General features: G+C 53.6%; 1 protein-coding gene and 1 long non-coding RNA gene across 8 annotated transcripts in view; one reads left to right on the top strand and one right to left on the bottom strand.

Moving 5' to 3' along the window:
* LOC123384996 overlaps window positions 1-9063 on the bottom strand; it is a 33222-nt gene extending 24159 nt beyond the window's left edge. The window contains exon 1 of the long non-coding RNA XR_006596890.1: window positions 8927-9063. This is a non-coding gene — a long non-coding RNA (uncharacterized LOC123384996). The remainder of the gene's footprint in view (window positions 1-8926) is intronic.
* Window positions 9064-9090: 27 nt separating this feature from the next.
* The window catches only part of SPACA7 (sperm acrosome associated 7), a 28132-nt gene continuing 12042 nt past the window's right edge, over window positions 9091-25180 (top strand). The window contains exons 1-5 of one of the 7 annotated variants that reach the window (XM_045056030.1): window positions 9091-9391; window positions 12874-12933; window positions 17641-17742; window positions 18628-18735; window positions 20287-20808. In XM_045056030.1, the coding sequence (XP_044911965.1) occupies window positions 9091-9391; window positions 12874-12933; window positions 17641-17742; window positions 18628-18735; window positions 20287-20324 (609 nt within the window). In that variant the 3' untranslated portion in view covers window positions 20325-20808. Of the gene's footprint in view, window positions 9392-12873; window positions 12934-17640; window positions 17743-18627; window positions 18736-20286; window positions 20809-21435; window positions 21508-25180 lie in introns of those variants that run through there. The other 6 variants (XM_006927404.5, XM_006927405.5, XM_045056025.1 and 3 more) reach the window with 6 other exon arrangements.

A 25180-nucleotide genomic window follows, 5' to 3' on the forward strand; every position in this document is an offset into this window, starting at 1 on the left:
TCCCCTCCAACAGAGAAGGACCGCGTCTCGGGACAGCGCCCAAACCCCCCTCCCACACAGCGCGCAGCTCTACTTCCTGGGTCGTGCGGCATCCTCCCGCGCGGGGCCCACCACCAGGGGCTCTACGTGTCGGCCTGTGACCTGCTCAGGGCTGGCACGAGCTTGATCTCAGAATAAAATTAGCCCCGATCCCTCATCCCAGCGGAAATTGTATGACTCTCCCTCTCCACTTTCTTAATGGTTTCTTCACTACAAAGCCGCAATCGAATGACCATGTCGGCCATCTCCAAGGTTTGGAATTAAATGTCCCTAACATAAATCAATAGAAAGGAAATCAAAACGGAGAGGCCAATTATTTTTGCAGATGTCTTTGTGCAAAACAACTTTGCATTGAACTCTGGGCCACCTGGAGACTGCAGAAGGAGCCTCCTTCCAGTTTCAGGGACACTAATGTAACGAAGAACTTTCATGAGCAGATGCTGATGACAGGATCTATTAAAATGGTCTCACAAGGCTGGCCCATCCACCTCCCAGAGCTAGTAGATAACAATATTAGAAAGTTCAGAATTCTAAGTGTTCAATTTCAAATCGACAGACAAGCGGCCTTTGCAAACAGCCCCGCTGCCTCTTCTCGCTTCCCCCCTCAGCTTCCCAAAGAATTCCACGTGCACGTGGGTTTTCAGGGTACCGCCTTCTCGAAACGGGGGGCTACAAGAAGGCCCCACGGACACGTTTAGAATCGAGTGGAGGGTACCTTCAGGGAGCCAGCCGGACTCCCTCCGGACACCCACTCCCAGCGCTCTGGGGCCTCCTCAGCACAGCACAGCCCGTAGGGACTAGTCCACTGTGGTCCTGTGCCATCACTTACCACGATTTACTGCAGCTAGTGAAGCCGTTTCCTAAACTAATTAGCTCTTGGGTATCAGCGGCTGGTAAATTATTAACATGTTATCCCTTCCAAAAGTATTGAATTTTTAAATGGTAAGCCCCAATTACATAATATTTTAAGCAAAGGAAGAACTCTCTAATGGTAAAAATTCAGCCACCTGAGCCAAGAAGAAAACAATCTGTGCCTTTATGGTTTTAAGGAGCCGCGTACTGTGTCGACATCTATGGTTGGTTCTGTGAACTGCAGATTCCCGGCTGAATTTCTGCCGTGGTCCCCCAGAGCCCAGGCAACGCAGCGGAACTGGGATTCTATTCTGAACACTTGAAAGTCAAAAGAGAACCATTGTGCCTCCACCTGCTTTCCCGGCTCCAAAGCACGTTGGCTGTTACTTATTCTGCATTGTTAAAAGAGACATGAGTTCTTACAAAGAAGCATAAACTTGGCTGAGTGGGTGCTGGAGATATGTAATTCCAGTGGGAAAGCAGACAGACCCAGCACCGGTCTTAAGGCTCTGGTGTCATCTTTAAAAAGTCAGCAAATGAGGGGCGCCTGGGGGGCTCAGTCAGGTAAGCCTCCGACTTCGGCTCAGGTCATGATCTCGCAGTTCCTGTGTTTGAGCCCCACGTCGGGCTCTGTGCTGACAGCTCGGAGCCTGGAGCTTGCTTTGGATTCTGCATCTCCCTCTCTCTCTGCCCCTCCCCTGCTTGCACTATGTCTCTCCCTATCTCTCAAAAATAAATGAACATTAAAATTTTTTAAATAAATCAAACAAAAAGTCAGCAAATGAGAATAATATTTTTCAGTCATTTGCAAAATGTAACAGCAGTGAGAGTGAGCTTTTCTGCTAAGTTGATCTGACCTGTAGAGCATGAGAACAACAAAAAGAGACCTTTGCACTTTTTTAAACTGACAGATTCTACCACTTTTCTGGATGCCGACAGTTCTCGGTGCACGTCCCTAAGAGAACACGAGAGAAGAGGAGAGAGCGGAACCAGATCAAATGGAAGAAGGAAAAACTGGGTGTGAGTGTGTGTGTGTAACCAACGAATCCGTGCTGAGACCGCGTGCATCCACAGATGCCCAGACCTGCTCTACACACGACCTTCTGTCCGTGTGCAGAGAGCACAGCCTCTGATGTCCTCCCCGGAGGGATTTCGGGAGAAAAGATAACATCCCAGGTGAAGGTGACATTCTTAACAAATGTGGGTAAAATGTCACTGCCAGTTCACACAGTCAGCCAGAAATTTCTTTACGTTAATTACATGTCGTCCAGACAAGCATACACACAGGCAGGCCCCTCATATCTGTACACATTTGCTAGCACTTTTGTTCTGATTTTTAAAGAACCTTGACTAATTCACTTGAGCGCGGAGCTAATCCTCCAGCAGAGGGCTAAGTATAAAACAAGTAACATTCTCAAACGGGTGACAGAAATGAGCAGACTGGGGGTCATTAAGTGCTCATTAGCTGTATGTTGTCACATTAACTACGGGGTGTAACACCAATTTTCTCTTCTTTGTCAGGAGCCGACTCGGTCCCCTTTCACGGGGCAGGCCCCCGGGGGGTATGCTGCCCAGAGCGCGCCCCGATCAGCGCTGCCCGCGTGAGGTTCTCCTAGCTTTCTCTCCGTCGCCCCCCGTTTCAGCAGCTCGCCAGGAAGAAGCCGTTACCTGGGTCTGTTGGCCACGGCGACGAGGAACTGAAACGATCAAGGATCAGAACAGGATTCTTTCCACGCGCGCCAATATTCACGGCTGAGAGGGCCAAGGGTGTGGGCAGAGTGGTCTGAGTTGAAGTCATGGTTCTGGAATCTTAAAGATGGTCAGGTAATCCAGACATTCAGGGTTTCCTGTTTCAATTCCTGGTCGCCCTCAGCCCCACGGGGAGGGGCAGCGGTGGCCCCCCGCCCTTGGCCATGACCGAGGAAGCCCATGCTCCCCCCGCGCGCGGCTGGGGCACATCCTCTCCGTTTCTCTGCCCTGTCTCCCTGTTTGTCCCTCCGGCTGATGCCCTTGTGAACAGAAACCAAAGACCCGCACTGAAGCTCTGCTAGCAGAGGTCCCCTCCTCAGCAATATGAGGTCACAGGTCTGGGCAGACGTTTCCAGCACAACTGTAGTTATGAAGCTCTGCTACCCTCACACAACACCGCATCTTGTCTATCATATTCCATTTTGACAAAACTCTACCCCAACGCAACATCAGGTTCCTTACCTGAATTCAGGAGACTGACTGAACCCAACAGAGACTGAAACCATGGAAGCTGGTCTCAGCAGACACATCGGCTCAGGTTTCCTAAGCCGGTCTTTGCTCTCATGGAGCCGGTCTCGGCCTCTCTTTGAGGCCGACAGAAAACACGCTCTGGGGGGAGACGAGGAAGCCGAACCAACGAACAAATGAATTAAGGGAGGGGCTTCCTCACGTGGGCAAACCTTTCCCCGCTGCTCCCACAGAAGAGGCGGTGTCACCCCTGGCATTTCACTTTTGCAGCACCCCCCACCTTGGGATTCCCTGTAGAGGGACCTCAGGACACAGAGCTGTCATCGGGGCCCATTGAGGTCAAGTGGGCACCCCCAGGGACTGAGCCCACCCTGATGCGGCCTCGGGCGGGTTGGCAGCCCGGGCAGGAAGGGTCACTGGCATACCACACGGCTGCACCTCATGAGCACAGGTCCCTACCATTCATCTGCAGGGCACCAGATCTCTGTGGTTCTGACACAGTTAATTGTTCCCAGGACTCTATTTTAAGCGCTCTGAAGACAAAAGTAAGAAGACAATTATACAGATTGCAGAGACCAGAGAGAGAGGAGCAGGGAAAGAGAGCTCAGAGAGCCAGCAACAATGTAACACAAACAGCTCGGCAAATAACAGTGCGGCGTCCCCGCTAATAGAACGTTGTAACACCTGAATACACCCGCACGCCTGATTAGGCGCTGACAACATACACCCATAAAGGAAGATTATAAGTTGTAATATGTCTTTGCGAGAAGCAGCATATTAACCACTGTTTGTATACTTCTCCAATTAGATTCCTGTAATTCTTCATTTAGAAAACAGTTTACATTATAATAGCCAGCATCACTTCTGGTTTTGAAACAATTGATTATATGTATACTGCCAAATTATGGGTCTACGGGATATTTTCATAAGTGAAAACAACTCTGAACGATCTTCGAAAGAATCTTTAACTGGGGCGTCTGGCGACGTGCAGACAGACTATCACCTGCGCCCGCTACCCCTAGGGCCTCCCAGTCAATGGAAACATCCCATTTTTCCCCTCTCTGGTTTTCCAGGAGCAGAGATTTGCTCCGTGGACCTGGAAACCAGAACAGCAGTGCTGGTCACAGCTCTGTCCCTGGCCCCTTGGCTCTCTGCCCCACGGACCCCAGCCCTTCAAGCTGTCATGCTGGGCAGGACCATGAGCTGGTGAGGCGAGTGGTTTATTCTGTGGCCAAAGGTGCCTCTTCGGTACCTGAACCCCCAAATGCTGCCAGCCCCCCCCCTAGAGCTGGCCAGCGTGGAGTCTCTCCTGGGACCACGGAACCATGTCAGAAGCCGTGCAGTCACGAGACAGGCCAACAGCAGAGCCCCCAAGACAAGACGTCGGTGAGGAGGAGAGCCACTGAAGGAGGGACCGGCAAGGGCACAGCCAGGTGAGGCAGAGATGACCCCGGGGGCCCCGACACAGCCCAGCGAGTAGGGGCTATGTGGCAAGAGGGGGAAATAAATGACCCATGGGAACACCTGTCCTCGTGGGATGGTTCGGAAGCCGAGGCTCGGTGTGACTTCTCTGAGGTCACCAGCTAGTAAGCAGCCGAGCTGGGAGCTGAGTCAGCCTAGTTCCCAGTGTGCACCACCTCTCAAAGCTCGGCCACGCTGCACACGAACCCCCTGGTGATTTCTAGGAAAGCACGCTTGGACCTCTACCAGGAAAACCCATCCCCTGGTCTTGTCACTAAGCACAACGAAGTCTATTGATGTTACTTGTAAAACAAACGTGAGAATTCTCCAGGAGACGCAGAGACGGCCGAGGACAAGGGGCCTCAGGACCCGAGGGACAGCATGGCAATGGGTCCCCTGGGTTCTCAGATTGCCTCATGAATCCCAGTGGGGTCCAGCTGGAGATGCTGGCAATACAGAAATACCCACAGACCCAGACTGCTCCCTCCAGCCAAATGACAGGGACGCGGGGTCAGCCTCACGAGACAGATGACATTTCCACAGTACAACGCCTCTACCCCAGCCAGACACCACAGAAAAAAATGTTCCCTGTCTCCAGCCCACCAGCCAAAGTTGCGTGGGGAACCTAGCCTTGCACCCTCACTGAGCTGTTAAAAGGGCCCAACTCACTGTTGGGGACACCGGTGCAGCAGGCTGAGCACGGCAGCCGGACCCCACCCCATGGACAGTAACGATGGCTCCAGGGCAGTGTCAGATGCCTGCCTACGGAGAACAAGGTCTAAATGACCCCAGAGTCTTATACGGCGATGCACGCATCGGCCGGATGTCAGTCAAAGCCCACTCATCGCACCGGGACGGGACAGGTGTCTGAAGTAACTGCTGAGGATTTCAATGCACTGATCATACAAATGCCTCTCCGAGACTTTACAAACATGCTCGGCACAAGTGAAAAATAGAAAGTCTCCACAAAGATACAAAAGCTTTGAGCAAATACACAGAGAATGTAAAGAACCAAGCGGATATTTTAGAACTAAACATCCGCTGAATGTCTGAAGAGTTAAAAATCTCACAAGATGGTCAATAGCAGGAGAAGACAGAAAAGGATCAGCGGAGGAGAAAAAGGTAAAACAGTAGAAATTCCCTGCTGTCACTGACCATATTGGCGGACAAACGAAGAAGGAATCTATGATCGTATCAATTCACGCAGGAAAACATTTTTGACAATTCCTTCCAAACCGATCTAAAGGTTTAACAAAATTCTCATTGAAATCCCAGCAAAATTTTTCCGCAAGTATAGACAATATTATCATAAATCTATGTGGATTATACATGACAATTATAAGCTATAAAGTATAAAACTTTTAGAAGATAAGAGAAATCTTCCAGACCAAGGGCTTAGGGAAGAGACAGGACAACTATGGAAAACATGACTACACTGCGTGGCACATTCTGATTGGGTGGGTCCGGGCCTCAGGCGGTGAAAGAACTCACCCCCCAGGACAGAACAAAGAGACAGAGGTTTGTTGAATATATTGGGGGTGGGGTGGGGGCGGCAGGACAGCAGAGAGACTGTCCGCCAGGAGGCAGTGGTGAGGCGCTGTGGTTACAGGATGCAGTGAGGAAGCATGGGGACGGAGGAATTTCCCGTTTTGGCAATCTTAGGAGCCGGGCCTGGTTGTAGGCAGTCCATTGGTCCTCTGGGGCCGATGGCACTTCAGGGTGGGTCGCTTACTGGGCCTCTTGCATTCAGCCTGGCGGTCACTCTAGGCCCCTGACTCAGACTTCCACTGCCCAAGCTCGTTGCCTGAAAGCGGCCTCTACACGTTGGATTCAGCAAAACCAAAAACAACTGTTGTTCCGCAGAACACCTTGCAAAGAAGATGAAAGGTAGGCTGCTGACCGCGAGAGACTGTTTGCAAATGGAAGCTCTAATAAGTACTCGTACTTAGTAAGAATAAACATATAATGAACTCTCAAAATTCCACACTGAGTCAGAAGTGGGCAAAAGACGTTCTTGTCTGCGGGACGGTGGTCTGCCAGAGATGTGTCTGCACACCCTGTGTGCACACCCAGGCCTGCAATCTCCAGAGCCTGCGAGTTTTCTGACTTAATATGGTCACGGTAACTGCGGTTGTAGGTGGAATTCAGATCGCCAGCCACCTGAATTTAGAGGGAGGGTTGATCCTGGATTGTCCAGGGGGCCCGAATGAGGACTCTCCAGGGAAACAGAGCCAGGAGGCGGTGTGGATGCAGAGAGAAAAGATTTATTTTCAGGAATTGGCTCACATGATTGTGGAAGCCGACGAGTCTCAAACTGAAGGGCAGGCTGGAGCCCACGGAAGAGCGGACACTGCAGTCCAGGTCTGAAGGCCATCTGCTGGGAGAAGTCCCTCCTGCGCGGGAGGGATCGGTGTTTTTGCTCTAATCAGGCCTTCAACTGATGGAATGAGGCTCACCCCCATTATGGAGAACAGTCGGCTTTACCCAAAGTCCAACAGTCTGAACGTAAATCTCATCAAAACACCCCTCATGGAAACATCCAGAATATTTGGCCACATGTCTAGGCCACGTGGTCAGCCAGGTTGGCACCTAAAATTAATGCTCACAGAGAGCCCCATGAATTCTCAAATGTCTGTATAACCAGCACAGGGAGAACCAGAGAGAGGACAGGCTTTGAAGATGGAGAAGACCAACCACAGCCAAGGAACGCAGTGCCTTCTGGGCACTGGAAGAGGCAGAGGAAGAAAGTCTAGAGAGCCCTTGGAAGTCACACATCGCTGCCGTCCATCCAGTGTGGACTCTGGCCTCTGGGACTATTAAGATGATAAATTTATGTTTCTTTCTTAATGTTTTTATTTTTGAGAGAGAGAGAGAGAGAGAGAGAGAGAGCACACAAGCAGGGGAGGGGCAGAGAGAGAGGGAGACACATATCTGAAACAGGCTCCAGGCTCTGAACCGTCAGCATAGAGCCCAACATGGGCCTCGAACTCACGAACCATGAGATCGTGACCTGGACCGAGGTCGGATGCTCAACCAACTGAGCCACCCTAAATTTATGTGTTTTTAAGTGAGTGCTGAGGACACGCCTGCCCCAGGTGGTTCTCCCCAGGTTTGCTCCCCAGCCCCTCACAGGGAAATGCCCGGAGCTGCCTTCTCCCGGTGGCATAGGTAGGAAGTGGGACAAAAATTAAGAAAATTGTCAATTACTGATCAGATGCAGGTCATTTGGGGCTGATTGTTGTAGGAACTGCTGCTTAACCACTCGGACGGTGGGTCACAATTCTGTCACTCGAGGTGCCGCTGTCCATTTGTGTTTTGTTTCCACTGTCTCATGCTGGGGCTGCTGGCTCAAGGACTTGAACAGCAGAAGTCCACACCACTGGTCTGTATGTCATCAGTCCATTAATTAGCTCAAGCGGGACATGAAACCCACCACATCACCCGCAAACCTAAGCCACGTTAACATGCCTGACGGACACTGCAGATATTTGCAGCGTCCTTCATGATCACTCCCGGAGGTAGAAGGGTTCCATTACATCCACCAGGAAGAATACCTAAGCAAAAATCTGCAAAAGTTCCCCATTTCAGCAATAAAAAAATCAGAACTCTAAGAGACCCCTGGTAGGCCAGCCATCTTGAGAGCCATTCCCAGGTTTTAGGAGGCATGGTTGCTCTCTTTTACCCTGGTCCACTCCCCTGGGACCCCACACCTGTTTGCACAGGAGCAGTGGCCTGGGCAGACCACCCACCCCACTGTGAGCCTGGGGACAGGTATCGGTCCTGGTCGGGTATGACCCAGGCGAGCCAACCAGAGTCCTTCCTTTCGGGTTTTCTCACAGATGCCGATGGAGAAAAGCCTAGAATGTCTGAGACAATGAGCTGTGGGACATATGTAGCCATGCTCCTGTCTTGGGATGAGCATCCACCACCAGAGAGAAGTCAGGGCTGCTGAGAAGGAGGGAAAGGGGGACAGTGGCAGACCTGGGGCATCAGCCCTATTCTTCTCAGACCCCTGGAAATGCTGGTTCCAGCGCTCACCATTCTCCTTCCAAGGTACCTCTTGTCACTTAAGCTGATTTTGGTTGGCTCTGCCACGTGCCCTTAGAGTCTTGATTACTATCCCACCCCTCGGGCTTCAGGGACTGCAGGACAAAAGAAGGCTCCAGAACAGGAAGTGAGCATGCTAAGGGGATCTCTGTTACCCTACTGCCCCAGTCAGCCTCCCTGCTTCTTCATAGTCACACGGTCCCGACACAGCCCTCCCCGCACAGGGGGCAGGACCCCGCTCACTTCCCGCCGTGACGTCACACGTCCCCGGACACGGCCCTCCCCACACATGGGGCAGTACGCCACTCACTTCCTGCGTGACATCACAGGACCCCGGACACCACGCTCCCTGCATAAGGGGCAGGACCCTGTGCACTTCCTGCCATGACGTCACAGGATGCTGGACACTAACCTCCCCGGAACACGGGGTAGGACCCCGCGCCCTTCCCGCCATGACATCACAGCTCCCCAGACATGGCCCTCCCAGCACGAGGGTGCAGGACCCCACTCACTTCCTGCTGTGAGGTCACAGGACGCTGGACACTACCCTCCCCAGAACACAGGGTGGGACCCTGCTCACTTCCTGCCGTGATGTCACAGGACCCTGGACATTCCAGGGTATCCTGGAGACCAAGGTCTTCAGGGCATGGTTTTCCTCCTTCAGCCGGAGGGAACATGGCAGGAGACAGAGGAGTGACCCTGTTTGTCCTGCTGCTGTCCTGCTGGTGCCACACGGAGCCCCAGCCCATCAACATGACTTCAGGTACAGTCACAGGTGGGTGGCTATTGGGCGGGTGGGAAACGCACGTCTCCCTGGAGCTGAGTCAGGCTCCTCCCCACCTCCCCAGTTTCCCATCCATTTCTGGGAGAGAGTGAAGCGAGTTGAACACTTTTCTACCTTGAAAGTCCTTTTCAAACTCCAGAACCCCATGGGGAAGGAACATATGCAATGTATTTTCACTTTTTATCACAGATGATTTCTAGGGCGCCTAGTGGTTCAGTCGGTTGAGCGGCCGACTCTTGATTTGGGCCCAGGTCTTGACCCCAGGGTCATGGGATCCAGCCCCGCATTGGGCTCCATGCTGAGTGTGGAGCCTGATGGGGGTTTTCTCTCTCTCCCCTCTCTGCCTCTCTCCCCTGCTCATGCACATGCTTGCTCTCTCTCTCTCTCTCCCTCTCCCCCTAAACTAAGGAAACAAAGACAATTTCTAACCTCCTGAAAGTCGAGGGGCAGCACAGAGACCCTGCCGCCCCCACCCCGTCCGCCACCCTGCACTTCCTGCACACACACACTGCTGCTGTCCCTGGGACCTTGTAGTCCTGTCCAAATGGTCTTACCGCTTCACGTAAACCTTTTCTTGCTAACGTGAGGCGGTTGTCCCTTACACGCCGGTGTCGTGAAGACCCGGACAAAATTAACGGAAGCCTGCACAGCAGCTCATCCCTGCTGCACCCGATCTGCCGTGGTCCCCGAATGCCCTTGTCAGGGAGGGTGCCGATCACACCCAGGACGGCCCCCGTGTGCCTCTGGCCCCGGCCCTCCCATGCTGGCCCCTTCCTTGTGGAGGATCCGAGCGGGGACAGGCCGGCCGGGACGGGATGGGACTCTGTGACTCCCCAGCAAAGGATGGCAGGGAGGGGGTGCTCTGTGACCCCCCCACCCGACTTCCTGCCAGGAAGCTCTATTCTCAGGCCACCCGGCCACTCTTACACCTGCCGCACAGGTCACCACAGATGGAAGGAACGGGGCCGAGATGGTCCCCCAGCCCCAGCTCCCAAGGATGGCCGAGTGGACCCTGAAGGCTCACCCACAGGGTTTGGGGGGCTTCTCTGAGAGCAGGACGATGGGTGCTGCCCGAGCCGGTTCTGTGTCCCCTCCCGCCCTTGCCATGCCCACATGTCCGGGGTGGGGGGGGTGGGGGGAAACGGGCCAGCTGGCCGCAGTCGGGCCAGAAGTCAGGTGGTCCTGAAAGGACTGAACATCCCCAACTTCCTTTTCTTCAGCAAACTGAGCTCTGAGGCGCTTCCCAAGGACAGTGTCCTTTGCGACGCTGTGGGTGCGGACGGGGCTGTAACAGGTGGGGCCGTGTGTCCCCCATGGGAGGGCGCGTCCCTCCAGGCTGCTCCTTCCTGCTCAGACTGTCACGTGCCAGTGCCCTCGGGAGGTGCTCCCAGCGCCCAGGGACAGAGCACTCCTCCAGCCCTAAGCCAGCCCACCCCTCCCCGACCTGGTCTCCTGTCCAGACAGGGACACCCTTAGGTGACCGTCATGGTCTTCCCGGCTTGAAAGGCCAGTTGAGGGCAGTCCCTAAATCATTTTCTGAAAGGAAACAGTGGGTTTCCTTATGGGCTTGCGGCTGGGGCACAGGGGCGCGGGAGTACCCGTCTCCAGGGGTCCCAAGCAGACCAGCTCCGGCCGCTGACAAAATCCAAAGGTGGAGACAGTGGTGGTGACACGAGAAAGGAGTTCATTTCGGTGAGGCCGACAGCCAGAAGACAGCGCGGACTGGCGTCCCCAAGACTGTCTCCAAATGAAAAGACCCTTCCAGGTTTATCTGCAGAGATGTGGGACAGAGGCCAGGGCACAGGCGGATGGACAGGAAGGGTCATGTGCATCATTGTCATGGGGTCCATCACGTGTGGGCTCCGGTCGGCTCAGGCAGTTTCCATTCCCATCGGAGGAGGCTTTGCCCTCCGAGTCTTGCTTGAGTTAAGGGAGAAACTGGAAATGAGAACTTCATCTATTAGAAAGTTTGCAGTCAAAACGGGGATGGTTGAAGTCCCCCGCCTCCGGGGGCTTACCGCCTCCGAGGGCACTGGTGCCGTTGGCCAACGTGAGTCGCCCTGACCACGAGGAGAGACGGGAACGGCAGCCATGGGCCTGGTTTGCCTTGTTTTCCCCAAATTAACCAGAGCACAGCCTCAGAGGTCAGCAGCGAGCCCTTCCCGGTGTCCGGGATGCGCACTGTGCAAATATGGAGGAGTAGTCAGGGATCCTGGTAACTCCGGCGCCCGGCGGTTTGAAGCCGAGAGACTGTCAGTCGGAGGTGACAACAGGCGAAACACGCCACAGCCGCCACCGTTGACAATGCACTTTGAAAACCGTGCGGGTATTCTAGAGCATAAATATTTTTCTGCACACGCTTGCTGCCTGACTGGCACAATACTCCCATTATAATCACGGGACAGACACAGAATGAAAAGAGTATTTTTGACAAAGTGCTCGCTCGACGCAGCTGTGCCCATTCTTAATGACTCATTAATGCCTCATCCTCGGCGAACTGTACTTTTGTTTGCCTCGTTGCCGGGAGGTCAGCACACTGGGAAGCGATTGTCATCTCCGTGCAGACCTCCTTGCAGAGATTTCCGCATTGTTCTAAGCCCCGCGTGCAGATGAGGCCATTGGTATGCAGATTGTCCGTCATTAAAACCATTTGAAAATCAGCGTTGTCACTGGTTTACTGTTGGAACGGGAGTCTGCAGACGCCTGCGAGCTGGGTGCAGCCGGGCAAGGTGGCGCTGCCCAGCGGGTCCTGGGCGTGCCCTCTCCCCTCCCCGGGGGCGGGAGGGGAGGCTGACCTTGACCCTGAGTCGAGGAAATGGACGAGGACACCCAGCTCTGAGCAAAAGGAGTAGTAGGGAGCCCCCGGCTGGTGCCGCCTTGCGGAAACCCTCACTCCATGCACTGTCGGGCCCCCAGCGAGGCCGGGGAGGCTGGGGGTCGGGCGTCCAGGGATCCCACGGAAGTCTGCCGTCTGGCCCGGCCGGCTCACCCCTGAGACCCCGTGCCTTCCCTGTAAACAGACCACCTGGAATCATTCTGCTTCTGAAGGGGAGAGAGCGGGTGGCCAGTCTCTCTGGGACCCCTCCCGGCCACAGAACCCCCACCGTTCCCCAAATCACGTCCCTAAGCTCCCAGAGGCACCGGCCTCTGGGGCCCTTCAGAAAGGACGTGCGCGTCCCTCTTGGTTGGCTGTCCGCGGAGCACGTGCAAGGGCAGTCATCCTAGGTGCCAGGACGCGTGTTCCCTTCCGAGGGACGGTGCCAGCGAGCACTGCCCCACGCGGCAGGAGTCAGAGCACAGGGCACGTCCCTCTACCACACGGCTGCCTTGCCCGCCACTTTCCGGATGAGAACCCAGTCCTGGGAACCCCTTGCAAGCCTCTCCCCCCTGCAGCGGGCTGGTGGGCGCCGCAGAGAGAGAGATCAGTGCAAATTCAATGAATTGTTAAATTAGGGTATTTATTTCCCCCCTAGGTCCAACCACTGAAATGCCACCCAGCTCAAAAGATCCGGAGGATATACCTGGAATATTTGGTAAGGAACCTCCTCATATCAGTATTTGGCCTGTATCTGGAGGGGTGGGTGCCTGTGAATGGGTGCTCCCCAGAGAACCTGGTGGCACAGGTGGAGGGTGTGATTTGGTTTGAGGTTAGAACCACACGCCATGGCCACAGCCATGGCCACGGCTTCAGTGCTTTCACCTGAGTCAAACTCCCAAGAATTCAGGAAAGAAGTAGAATTTTAGGCCATTAGACGCAAGAAGGGCCGTGGAGCATCGCTTCTGAATGCGGGTCCCCAGACCAGCAAGCCGTGCCAGCCAGGAGCACGTAAGAAATGCCCAGTATCCAGCCCTCCCCACAAGCCCTGCTGTCCTGGGAATCACTGACTTTAGGGCTGCTCAAAAGAAGTACAACGCAGGCCACACATACGGTTTTTAATTGTCTAGTAGCCATATATTTTTTAAGTGTTTATTTTATTTTTGAGAGGGACAGAGAGAATCCCAAGCGGGCTCCGTGCTGCCAGCACAGATCCTGACACGGGCCCTGAACTTAAAAACCGTGAGATGGCGACCTGAGCAGAAATCAAGTGTCAGATGCTTAACCGACTGAGCCCCCAGGCGCCCCATCCAGTAGCCATATTTTTTTTTTTAAAAGAAGCGGGTGAAACTTAATCACATTTTGTTTGATGTTATCATTTCAACGTGTAACCAACATAAAAGTACTAATGAGGTATTTTCAGGCTTTTGTCACACGGAGTATTCACAGTTCAGTGTAGTTCACGCTTAGAGGACATGTCAGTCGGACACGCGTGGGTCCCACATGGCCAGAGCTACGGGGCCCCCAGTTCTGGTCCAGCCCTCACCTCACATTTGTAGAAGACCCCTGGGCAGAGAGAGGGCTCCCGGCAATCTCCCTCCCGCTGGGACGGCTTTCCCCCTAGGCTCCGGCTGGGGACTCGGACTTCCCTGGGTCTGAGCAGGAGCCCTAGAAACTCAAACAGCGGAGTGCCTGTCTGGTCATGTGGACTCTTTCCAGCAGCGTCTCTGCCACGACGTTGGACTTTGCTGCATTTCCAAGTCTGACGCGGCAGAGGCCCTGGGAAATCCTCTCTGACCGCCAGAGGGATGGCAGACAGACAGACAGGTGGATTGGCAGATTACATGAATGAGCGAATGAATGAATGTTCCAGTTTGGTCTGGGGCTACCGCCGTCTGCTCATCTCCGCGCTTCCCGTCTCAGACTCAGAGGCAGTGGTTCCGATGCCCACAGGTGCCTCAGTCCCCCTGAAGCAGGTCCTGGCCGTAAAACGACAGGACATCAGCTCTGTGTGTGGTTCAGACCTTGGGGAGAACTCAGGTGCATGGAGGCCCCTGCCCCACGCAGGTGTGAGCTTAAAGGTGTGACTTAGATGCCCTTAAAAATGCTACGTGCAGGTCAGGTAAGTCTGAGGGTGCCAGACCTGGAAGGGCGAAGCCTCGTCAGGTGAACTTTCCAGCAAGAACGGGGCACCAGCAGATCCGTGAGCGGTGGAGACAAACGCTCCCAAGTTTCCTGGGGGCTCTGAGCGTCCCGGGCCCCGCAGGACGATAGTCCTGACACCAGCACCCCCTCCATCCCGTGGGCCGACCCCCCAAAGTCCCGGCCACTGTGGAGAAAGTCGGAAAGGATGAGTCACTGAGATTTCTGATCAACTAAGCCCAGAAGGGGAGCTGAGGCTCCCTCTCCACCCACCCCATACTTCCCCCGGATGGGGGCGGGAGAGTAAGACATCCGCGTCTCTGGAAATAAGTGAGGCCACAGAGTGAGAACAGCAGGGGCTGCCCATTCAGAGCTCCCTGTAGCAGGGCATCCGCCAGGCCACCGCCACGTGCGTGTGGCAGAGACTCAGGTGGGTGGGGCGGGGAGAGCTCAGGGTGGAAAAGAGGTGGCTGGGGGCAGGGACCCTGGGGGAGGTGCTGGCCCAGGACAGATTGGGGGGTGGGGCTGGGGGAGGTGCTGACCCAGGACAGCTGGGAGAGGGGCCTTGGGAAGGTGCTGGCTCAGGACAGCTGGGGGGGGGGGGGTTGGCTGGGGGAGGTGCTGGCCCAGGACATGTGGGGGTGGTCCATGGGGGAGGTGCTGGCCCAGGACAGTTGGGAGAGGGGCCTGGGGAAGGTGCTGGCCCAGGACAGCTGGGGGGTGCCTGGGGGAGATGCTGGCCCAAGACATCTGGGGGGGGGCCTGGGGGGAGGTGCTGGCCCAGGACATCTGGGGGGAGGGGCCTGGGGGAGGTGCTGGTCCAGGACATGTGGGGATGGTCCATGGGGGAGGTGTTGGCCCAGGAGAGTTGGGAGAGGGGCCTGGGGAAGGTGCTGGCCCAAGACATCTGGGGGGGGGCCTGGGGGGAGGTGCTGGCCCAGGACATCTGGGGGGAGGGGCCTGGGGGAGGTGCTGGCCCAGGACAGCTTGGGGGAGGGGGCCCAGACGTGGGTGCTGGCCAGGACACCGGAGCAGCTAACCAGAAGCAGGTCCAGGGATGGGTTAGGGAAGCACACGGGGCTTTCTCTGGTTGGTCCCAGGTTGGAAGCAGGACAACAGTTGGGGAAGCCGTCCTGCCCTCAGGGGCAGATTGCTCGGGGTGGAGGTGGGGCTGCAGGAGTGCCTTCTGGAAGGCCCCCCCCCCCCAGCCGTCTGGGCTTCAGCGGTCACCATGGGCTGGTTTTATTTTGACGTAGGTCTGGTGCTTGTCCGTTTGTATATTCAGTGTCTCATTTATCAGAAACAACAATTTTCCCATAAGAAATTAGACACAATTCGAAGGCAGCGTTGTCTCACTCGTACAGCAACCTGATGCTCTGTCACTCCCTGAAGGTTTCTGCTACGATTACACGCACAGTGCCTCTGGAGGCCTGTTGGAACTTGTGGTTTGGGTTTGCTCACCTCTGAGGTGTCCCCCAGCCCCCCCTCTGAAGGTGGTGTGAGGTCGGCTGACTTCGGCCTCCTCTTGGCCCTGAGGACTGTCCCCGCCCACTTTGAGGACCTCTCAGGATGTGTGCAGCTGATGGTCTCTAGTGTCCCCAGGAGGCCACCCGGCTTCCTTCACGAGGTAGACTGGTTCCAGGAGCTCCCACTGCTTTGAGCTGGTCAGTCAGGCTCCTGTCCCGGCCCCTGGTGGGTGCTCTGTGAAGTGCTGTGCACAGTCACACATGTAGAGTCCTGCCCCTTGCACACGGCTGCATATTGCTCCAGACAGAGACCAGGGACCAGGGCTGGGCCGCCCTTGACCCCCAGGCACCTGGACAGTTTCTGGTACACAGTAAGTGCTCAATACAAGTTTGTTATTCCCATGAATATCCGCTCTTCTGTCTGACCCAAAATCTAACTAGACACCTTGATCTCGGGGACTTAAAATGGGCTCTTCTGCACAATAACTGGCCCAGAAGAGTGGCCTAAATCTTCTCAAGGTGGAAACAGGTGTGGCAAAAACCACTGGCCACATAAGCAGGGCCAGAATGGCAGCAGTAAGGGGCTGTGCTCCCGTGTCACCAGCAGCTCGGTGACATCAAGTCGTGGCCCTGAGGCCACCCTTGAGCTTCTGCCTGTGGTCATGGATGGTGTCCACAGCCCCAGAACTGTGTTCACTTCCAGGGCAGGGAGAAGTAAGGGTGTGGGGGGTGAAGCCACCCACTTCTCTCTACCGGGAGAAGCAAAGTTCCTGTCAAAGCCAGTGGGCTCGCTGACCTTTGCATGTCCTGAGCCCCCAGCCGCCCCACGGCCCCAGCCAAGTTCAGCTTCTGTGGGGGAGGTTGGAGGACGCCACACAGAGCCGTGCAAGAGTGTCTTCCCGTACATGGCGGTGAAACCTTTGTTTCCAGTGACGCTTCACGTCTGTTCCCCTGGACTCCTGTAAGTCACATGACTTGGAACCCGGGTGGGCAGCCGTGTGCTTTGCCCAGGATCTCAGGGCTCCCAGGATGTGGACCAGGAAAGTCTGGGCAAACTAGTCATCGCCTGCTAGGTGGGCTCCAGCCTCAGCACCTGGACCGACTGCTCAGGGTTCCTCGTAGGCGGCAGAGGTCGGGTGACTCCCAGCTGCTGTCTTTTAAATTACATTAGTCTCCACCACGGTCCCCGACTGTGCTAAGGGCTTTCCACATACACGGCTTTATGTGACCCTCATAACACGTCTGATGCGATAAGACAGACCCATTTTACAGAGGAGAAAACTGAGGGTCCAAGTAGAAGCTGCCTGGGTCGTGATCCAGTGAGAGCAAAACCAGGATGTGGGTCCCGTCTGTCTGACGCAAGGCCCAGTGCGCTTACGTTAGAAGCTTCCTGGGAGCTGTCAGGGAGACGTAGAGGGAGAGAGAAAACAATGCTGCGTTCTGCAGATATCGGGAAAGACCGTGTGCCTCCAAGGGGACGGCTTGGGGAAAGTCTCAGAGGGGACAGAAGGACAGAGGGGCAGAGAGTAGAGGTGGGACGGCACCTGGGCCAGGCTTTCTAGCCTCGTGTCTTTGGGGAACAAAGTTTATTGTCCAGGGCATCTGGACGCCCTCAGGTTTTCAGGAGTTGTTGAGGGAGCAGTGGTCTCCCACCCCAGACAGGGCTCTTTAGAGACCCCAATCCTGTCCGTCTCCACGGTGCCCCTTGAGTTCCGGTTTCTAGTCCCGCTTCACAGACTGCCTTCGGTCCCGGTAGAACAAGAGAGTACCTGTCCTGTTCCACTGGTTCTGACGTGTCCTTATGTGCTTTTCCCAAGATGAAATTCTAGTCCAAGAGATGTTGAATCCAAATAAGTCATCAGTGGCTGGAAAGCACATGACAGCATCAACACTGTCAACAAAGTTGTTCAACGATAAAAGCAAGTATACATTTTTTACACCTGTGATGGCGTGTACTCCTAGAGGTCTGTGGTTGTGAAGACACAATCCTACCAGTTTACATTCTTTAAGGCCAGCTTACTTCTGGGGCAAAAGCAAATGGCGGTGTGCAAGAAACAGGTGTCCGGAACCTTCTCTGTAACCTTCCCGAGATTGAGGCGGCCAAGCCGAGGCTGGTGGAGACAAGTTCCTCTTATTTTGGGGTGGTCTCGGGGTGCACACATAAGCAGGCTCTTGTGCTTAGGATGCAAAGGCGGCTTAGCCACTGCGGGAACGGGGGGGACACATGGAAACGGGGACTTGCGACCACCTGCTCACTGACACGTACCTAAGCGTTCTGAGAGCGCGGGCAGTGACATTGACCCCATTGCACGCAGGACAGAACAAAGGTCTGAAGAACCTGCGCGAGGCCACACGGCTAGTAGTGAACGTGGGAGAGAAGGCGCTTTTCCAAAGGGCGGTTCCGTGGTGTCCGGGGTGCGTGTTGATCAGTGAAACAGCTCGCTGAGAACCAAGGCCCAGTACTTGGCTGACAGTTGCTAAGGGGAGGCCCGGAGCAGAAATCCACAAGCAGTGCGTGAACTGCATTCAGCAGCCGGGAAGTTCAGCACTTTCTTGCAATTGTGCGCCCAGATGTGAATTCTGGTTCCTGGGACGAACACCACCCAGCATCTGCTGGGGCCCAAACTGCTGGGTTCAAGGCGGTCAGATGACACCTGACTCCGGTACATCTCAACTTTCCAAGACACGTTCTCAGTAGACCTTGACAACTGTTAGCGTTCTGTAAGATACAGTGTGGACCCAAATGTTCGTGTGTGTGTAATCAAAAATTTGTTTCCTTATTTTTTCCATGGTCTTCATCAAAGATGACAGCATGAATGAGGATTTTGAAGTTGGTGGCACTCAGAATTATCATGGACTCTCCGATAATTCACAATTCTCTATTGGCAGTGAGGACAAAATTTTCAATAATGGTAAATGCAACACGGTAATGCCCTTGCCTTAGGAGAAGGTGGTGGGGAGGACAGAGGAGCCAGGCAGATGTACACGGGGACGTCCCCGTCACGGAGGATGAAAGCGTGGCTGGAGAGAGATTGAGGCTGCTTCACCCCAGTGGGGCTGATTTCCCGTCTCCATCGAGGAACTGCCTGCCCACCACCCCTGCCCGTGGTCCTGACCCTGGAGAAGCAGAGCCTGGCAGGAAGGTCCTGGCAGGCAGGTGGCCACTAGCCGGGAAGAAGGGCCACCACACTGCCCGCCCCTCCCACACGTCAGCTGGGTACCTGCCCCTCCCTGGGGGTCAGGGGTTGGGCAGGGAGAGCCAGTGTCACCCCCGCCACCAGGGAGGTTCCCCCGGAGTGAGGGAAAGTGTCCCTCCAACGGCCACGGTTGCTGAAATTAACTCCATGTTCAGGTTCTGAGGCTGAGGAGCTAGCCCCCCACGGGGTGACAGATCTTTTCCTCACCCTAAAGATGACGCAAAAGAAAGGTGCCCATGTAGCTCGCGGGATGCCTGGCCCGTGAAGGGTTGTGGCGGGTTCTAGAGAAGAGAGCTTGTGAAATGGCAGCTTTCTGCTTCCATCACTCCTTCTGTGTTTCTTTATTGGGATTTTTGCCCTGAGGAAGAGCTTGTCCCTTATTTATTCATTCACTTACCCCAGATTTGCCTTGGGGGGTCCCTCCATTTGGCTCTTTGGTCCTGTTACTGTGCCCCCTCCTTCTGAACACCTCCCCACTTTCTGGCACCATGAGGTGTTCTGGGCCTCTAGCCCCCCGGCCCCCGCCCTGGAGTCGTGATTCTTTTTCACCAAAGGATGGAACTTAGAAACAAAGAAGTGGGTGTCAGGTGGACTTGAGTAGAATGTCATTGCCTCCTTCATCAGGCTGGGCTGGGAAGTATGTGACCACACACAGAGACACACACGCACACATTCACATGCACATGCAGAGACATGTACACACAGAGACACACGCTCGTGCGCACGCAGAGACATGCACACACAGAGACACATATTTGTGCACATGCAGAGACGTGCACACACAGAGACACACGCTCGTGCACACAGACACGCATGTGCATATGCAGAGACACACGCTCGTACACACAGACACGTGCACACGCAGAGACACACACTCATGCACACGCAGAGATGTGCACACACAGACACACGCTCATGCACACAGACACGCATGTGCACATGCAGAGCTACACGCTTGTGCACACGCAGAGATGTGTGCACACAGAGACACGCACTACACATGCAGAGACGTGCACACACAGGTAGACACGTACACAGATAAGCACATGCACACACAGACACACATGTGTGTGCACACAGGCACATGCAGACGTGTGTGCATATGCAGACCTACAGACACACATGCGTGTGCAGATACACATACAACCAGTCACGCACACACAAATGTGCAACACAGGCGTGCACACGCACAAACACAGAGGCACGTGCACACGCAGCCATATTAAACTGTCTCCCTCTTTCTCTACGTAAAACCACGACCTGCAGCTGACCGGCCTCCATCCCGCTCCTTGGAACTTTCTTAAAAATCTGGCTCCCATTTCCACGGTAACTGCAGCACTTGCTTAGTCTAGAGACTTCGGATTGCTCCCCCCACCCCTTGGGAAAATCAGATCGGCCGACAGGAGAGCAGTGTCGGTGAGGAGTTCTTTGTCTCTGTCTCACGTGTGGTTCACAGGGTCACCCAGGGCACGTCTTTCCTCCCGCCCTTTCTGTGTGCCCCTCGTTTCCCTAAAGTCAGGCTCATTCCTCATGCTGTTGATGTTAGATGTTTGTATTTGAATATGTGGGCATTACTATGGTTTTGGAGGTCATCATGATAGACAGAGGTACGTACCGGAATCCGCTAGTGGCCCACCACGTGCATGCCTAGTGGGCCGTCCCCACGAGTCCCGTGTTCCCTTGGGCTCAAATGAGATTCACGTACACTCAGATCACCTCCCTTGTTAGGTGAGGGCGCCCACCAGGCCCTGCTTTGTCCCCTCACACCAAGCTGGGAGCCACCGCACACCCTTAAGGGAGCTGGTGCCTGGTTCTCCAGCGGGGCACGCCCCTGTGCCAGTGAACCACGCCTCGTGCCCACCGTCTTTCTACTTGTTTCCACTTTACATTGTCTCTACAGTTCTGCAGGGTGCCACGGCAACAGCCTGCTGGGCGTGTGTTTGCATGTCGTTGGAGATGTAAATTCTCCTAATTGGGAGGTGGGGCCAGCAAACAAGTGAATACAAGGTCTTGATAGATGACGCCTGACTTGATACTTGTGCCATGGCTTTCCAGAACACGTTATTTTTTAAAGCTTATTTATTTATTTTGAGAGAGAGAGAGAAGGTGCAAGTCATGGAGGGGCAGAGAGAGAGAGAGAGAGAGGGAGAGAGAAAGAACCCCAAGCAGGCTCCTCACTGTCAGTACAGAGCCCAACGCGGGCTTGAACCTACGAACCGTGAGATCATGACTGGAGCCAAAGTCGGACACTTAACCGACTGAACCACCCAAGCGCCCCCAGAACACATTTTTAAATAAAATTTGAAAATGATATTGCATTTCAACTTAGTGTTTGAAAATAAACCATGGCCGAAACGTTCATAAATGTGTAATCAAAACACTGTCTACCTGTTTTTTCCATGTGCGTCATCGAAGAACCCAGTACTGACCAGAGTTACCGACTCGGCAATCCTGAGGGTTACAGTGAGTCACAGTTCTCTTCTGGCGGTAAGGACAGAGTTTCCAATGACAGCGACTGTGACTCAGTAGCTACCCCTGCCTGCATGCCGGGAGGACGGGGCGGGAGAGTCAGTCTGCCTTGCTGCTGTTACAAATTGAGGACATCTTTGCCCTGCATGCTGTAACTGTTTTCTTTGTGTATTTGAATGCTGTTGATTTTTGAAGGCTAAGTATTATTCTGCTCCCTTCTTAAATCCTTTTATTGTTTCAGTTCATTTTAACATTGATGCTTTAGGGTTTTCCAAACATACTGCATTATCACGTACAAATAGAATTTTCTTCTTCTTCACCAATGTGTATGCATCTCATTGGTTTCTCTTGTCTAATTGCGTTAGCTCGTGTTTCTAGAATAGTGGTTGGAAGTAGCAGAGTTAGTGGGTTTCAGTGCCTCATTCACAGTCTTAGCAGAATAAGTTTAGCCAATAAGTAAGATTCTGGCTTTTAGACAAAGACTTATGTATTTTCATGTGCAAAAAAAAGTAACCACCAACTTTTTTACATTTTGTCCCAGCCATTTTCATTATCTTCGGCAACGCTAAAGTTTTTTCTTTAGATCTATTAATGCGGTGAATGATGTATGCATGGATTTTCCCGTGTTGAACCAACCTTGCATTCCTAGAACAGATCTCACTTGGTCATGTTCATTGTTTTGGATCCTGCTCATTGGTGTTTTATTTAGTAATTTTGCACCCAAATACAGTTCATAGGTGGTATTAGTCTGTAGTGTTTTTTGGTACTTTTTATCAGATTGAAATGTCAGTGTGATACCTGCCTCATAACAAAGATTTAAAATTTTTTTTTCTTTCTTTTTGAATCTCTTAGAAAATTTAAAGAGCATTGAAACCATCTGGTCTTTTCAGACTTGTCAGAAATGCCCCGTGAAACCATCTCATTCTGGTGCTTTTCCTAGAGTAATTACTCAGTAACTCTCTATTTCTTCTAGGCAAAGTGATTCATTTAATCTTTCTTAATCAGATGCAGTCAATTTTAGCAATGCATATTTTTTTTAGAAAAACATCCATTTCTTCTGTGTTCTCAAACGTATTTGCAAGGAAGTCTCCAACTCATCGCATTATTTTAAAAATACCATTTGTTTCCACTGCTATTTCCCCCTTGTCATGTCTTATTTTATAAATATATGCTCTTTTTTTTATCTTCCTTATTAGGTAAACCAGCATTTTGTCTAATGTATTAATTTCTTCCCACGATCTAGGGTATTGGCATATTAACTAACTACACCGAGTTTCCACTCTGCACCCCTATTTATCTGTGTCTTTGTCATTACTATTTCCTTCTTTATGCTTTTTTTGTAGTGAGCTTTGCTGCCTTTCCCAGTCTTCAGGCTGAGTGGCTCACTGACTTCATTCTACCGATAAGTGGTTGGTGCTCTATTCTTTCAATGTCCCATAGATTCTCATATATCATGCTTTCATTGTCATTATCTCCCAGAAATTCTACAAATTTTTACCCAAAAGTTGTCTGAGAGGTGTTTTCTGGTTTCTAGGTAGTAGGGCCTTTTCTCTTTGTTTCTGTTAATAATTCCTAGTTTGATTAAACTATGATCGGGAAGTGTTTTCAGTAGTGCTACTGTGTGGCTGATGTACATTTTCTTTGTGACCTGACATTAATTTCTGTGAATGCTGCGACAGCACTGAGAAGGTGTGCACTCTGGCAGGGTGGGAAGGGTACTTGTAGTATCTGCTTATTGATGATGTGGTTTAGGCTGCTCTCTGCTCGCCTCTTCTTTTCTCCCTAATATTTCCCTAGAATGGGGTGTAAATCCCCCCCACCCGTACACATCCTTGCATTTCCTGTAGTTTTTGCTTTACGAGTGTGATTCTTGTATCATTTGGCGCAAGGATGTTCATGAGCATTATCTCTTTGTTACGAACTCTAGCTTTCGGTATTAAAAAGAGCCCTTCTTTGTCATGTTTAATGCTTTCGGGCTTGGATATTACTTTCCCTGATGTAAGGGCCACTACCACCTGCTTTCTTGTTATTTCAGTTTACCTGCTGTGTCTTTGTCCATTTTTTCATCTTTACGTAAATAAGCTGTCGCGCTGTAAGTACACAATGTGTACTTGGATCTTGTGTTAGCCCTTTCAGTGAAGAGGAAACCGCCTCATGAAGTCCAAAGCCTCCCTCCAGGGGGAGGTGTCGAGGAAGCAGAGCCTGGCTGTGACGAGGCCCCAGGCCCCCAGTCACTTCTTCTTCCCACCACAACCTGAGCCAGACCTTCGAGCGTTTGGAAAAAGCTGAACAGAAGTGTTAAGACAACTCCCACTTCAACCTGGCCCCTAAAAACTGAGAGAACGATGCACAGTAGAGCTGGGGCACTGGTCTCTGGGGAAGCACGGCCCCTGCTTTGTTCCCTGCCTGCCCCCCACCAGCCCCACGAGTCCCCTGTGTGCTCCCAAAGGGGCTGCTGTGTCCTCCTTGTCGCCCAGCGCTTTGTACCAGGCAGGCGTCCGTGGGGTCTGGATGAACCAGCTGTCAAGGGGATCCTGAAATCTTGGGGTTCATTTGAGCAAAACACTGGCCAAGATGCCACTTTGGGAATGTGTGGAGGAAACGTGGATCCATTAACACCCAAAAAGGCAACATTCCATAATGTTTCACAACTTCACAAGCCACTGAAAGGCAATACGATAGAATCGTTGCGTGTTGCGCGTGGCGGGTGCTCTGGGACCCGTCGGGGGACCCAGGGAGGCCCGTGTGATGGCGGAGGAGCCGACTGGAGAACCGGGAGAAAAACGGAGAAGGAAATCTTTTCTCTAAGCTCTCGAACAGCGAAGGACAAAGACAGGCTGTGGCAGAGCAAGACAGGACGAGGACATGAGCGCATCAGGAGAGAAACCGTCTCCCTCATGAGAGTCAGCGCCATGGGCTCCCCAAGCCACCTTTCCCCAGGAACTGGCCTCCTGCGGGGGCACCACGCGTGGGCCAGGAAATCAGCTTCCCGGGGGCAGTGACACTTGTAAGACCGGTGCTGATGAGGCTCCTGTGCCCGAGACCCAAAGGGCCAGGTCCTGCCAGCAGGGAGCTGTGAGCACGTGAAGACCATGGGCACAGGCGGCCCCCCACCCTCTGCCAGCCCCCCAGGCCGCTCCAGAGGCTGTCCTCCTGTGTGCTGGCTTCCTGTGCTGTTGAGACCCGTTGTCGCTCTGTCCTGGGGGCAGAAGTCCCAGACGAAGGCTTTGGCAGGCGGCTCCTTCCAGGCCGTGAGGGAGTCCCTTCCACGCTCTTCCAGCTCTCAGGGGTCTCCCCAGGCCTCCTGGGTTCCCTGGCTTGCAGCAGCCTCCCCGACCCCTGCCTTGTTACCACATGCCTGCTCCTTACGCACTGCTCTGCAGCTGAATGTCCTCCTCTAATTATGACGCCAGTCACGCTGGATCGGGGCCGCCCTGCTACCCGTGGGCCCGGCTCTGAACTGGTCACAGTTGCCGCAGCCCCGTTTCCATGAGGCCACCACGTGAACTCTAGGGCGCCCCATGACATCGCCTGGCAGTGGACACCCTCTGTCAGTGCCCGGAAACAAGCCCGGGGTGTCCTGCCGGATGTGGACTGCAGTAAAAAAGAAGTAAATGCTCTGCCGTCTTATTTTCACTAAGAGATCGTGTGAGGGTCAGAGGAGCCTTGTCTGGTTTGCTGGGCTGTTCTT

This window comes from Felis catus, chromosome A1 (assembly GCF_018350175.1).
Source record: "Felis catus isolate Fca126 chromosome A1, F.catus_Fca126_mat1.0, whole genome shotgun sequence".
Classification (NCBI taxonomy): domain Eukaryota; kingdom Metazoa; phylum Chordata; class Mammalia; order Carnivora; family Felidae; genus Felis; species Felis catus.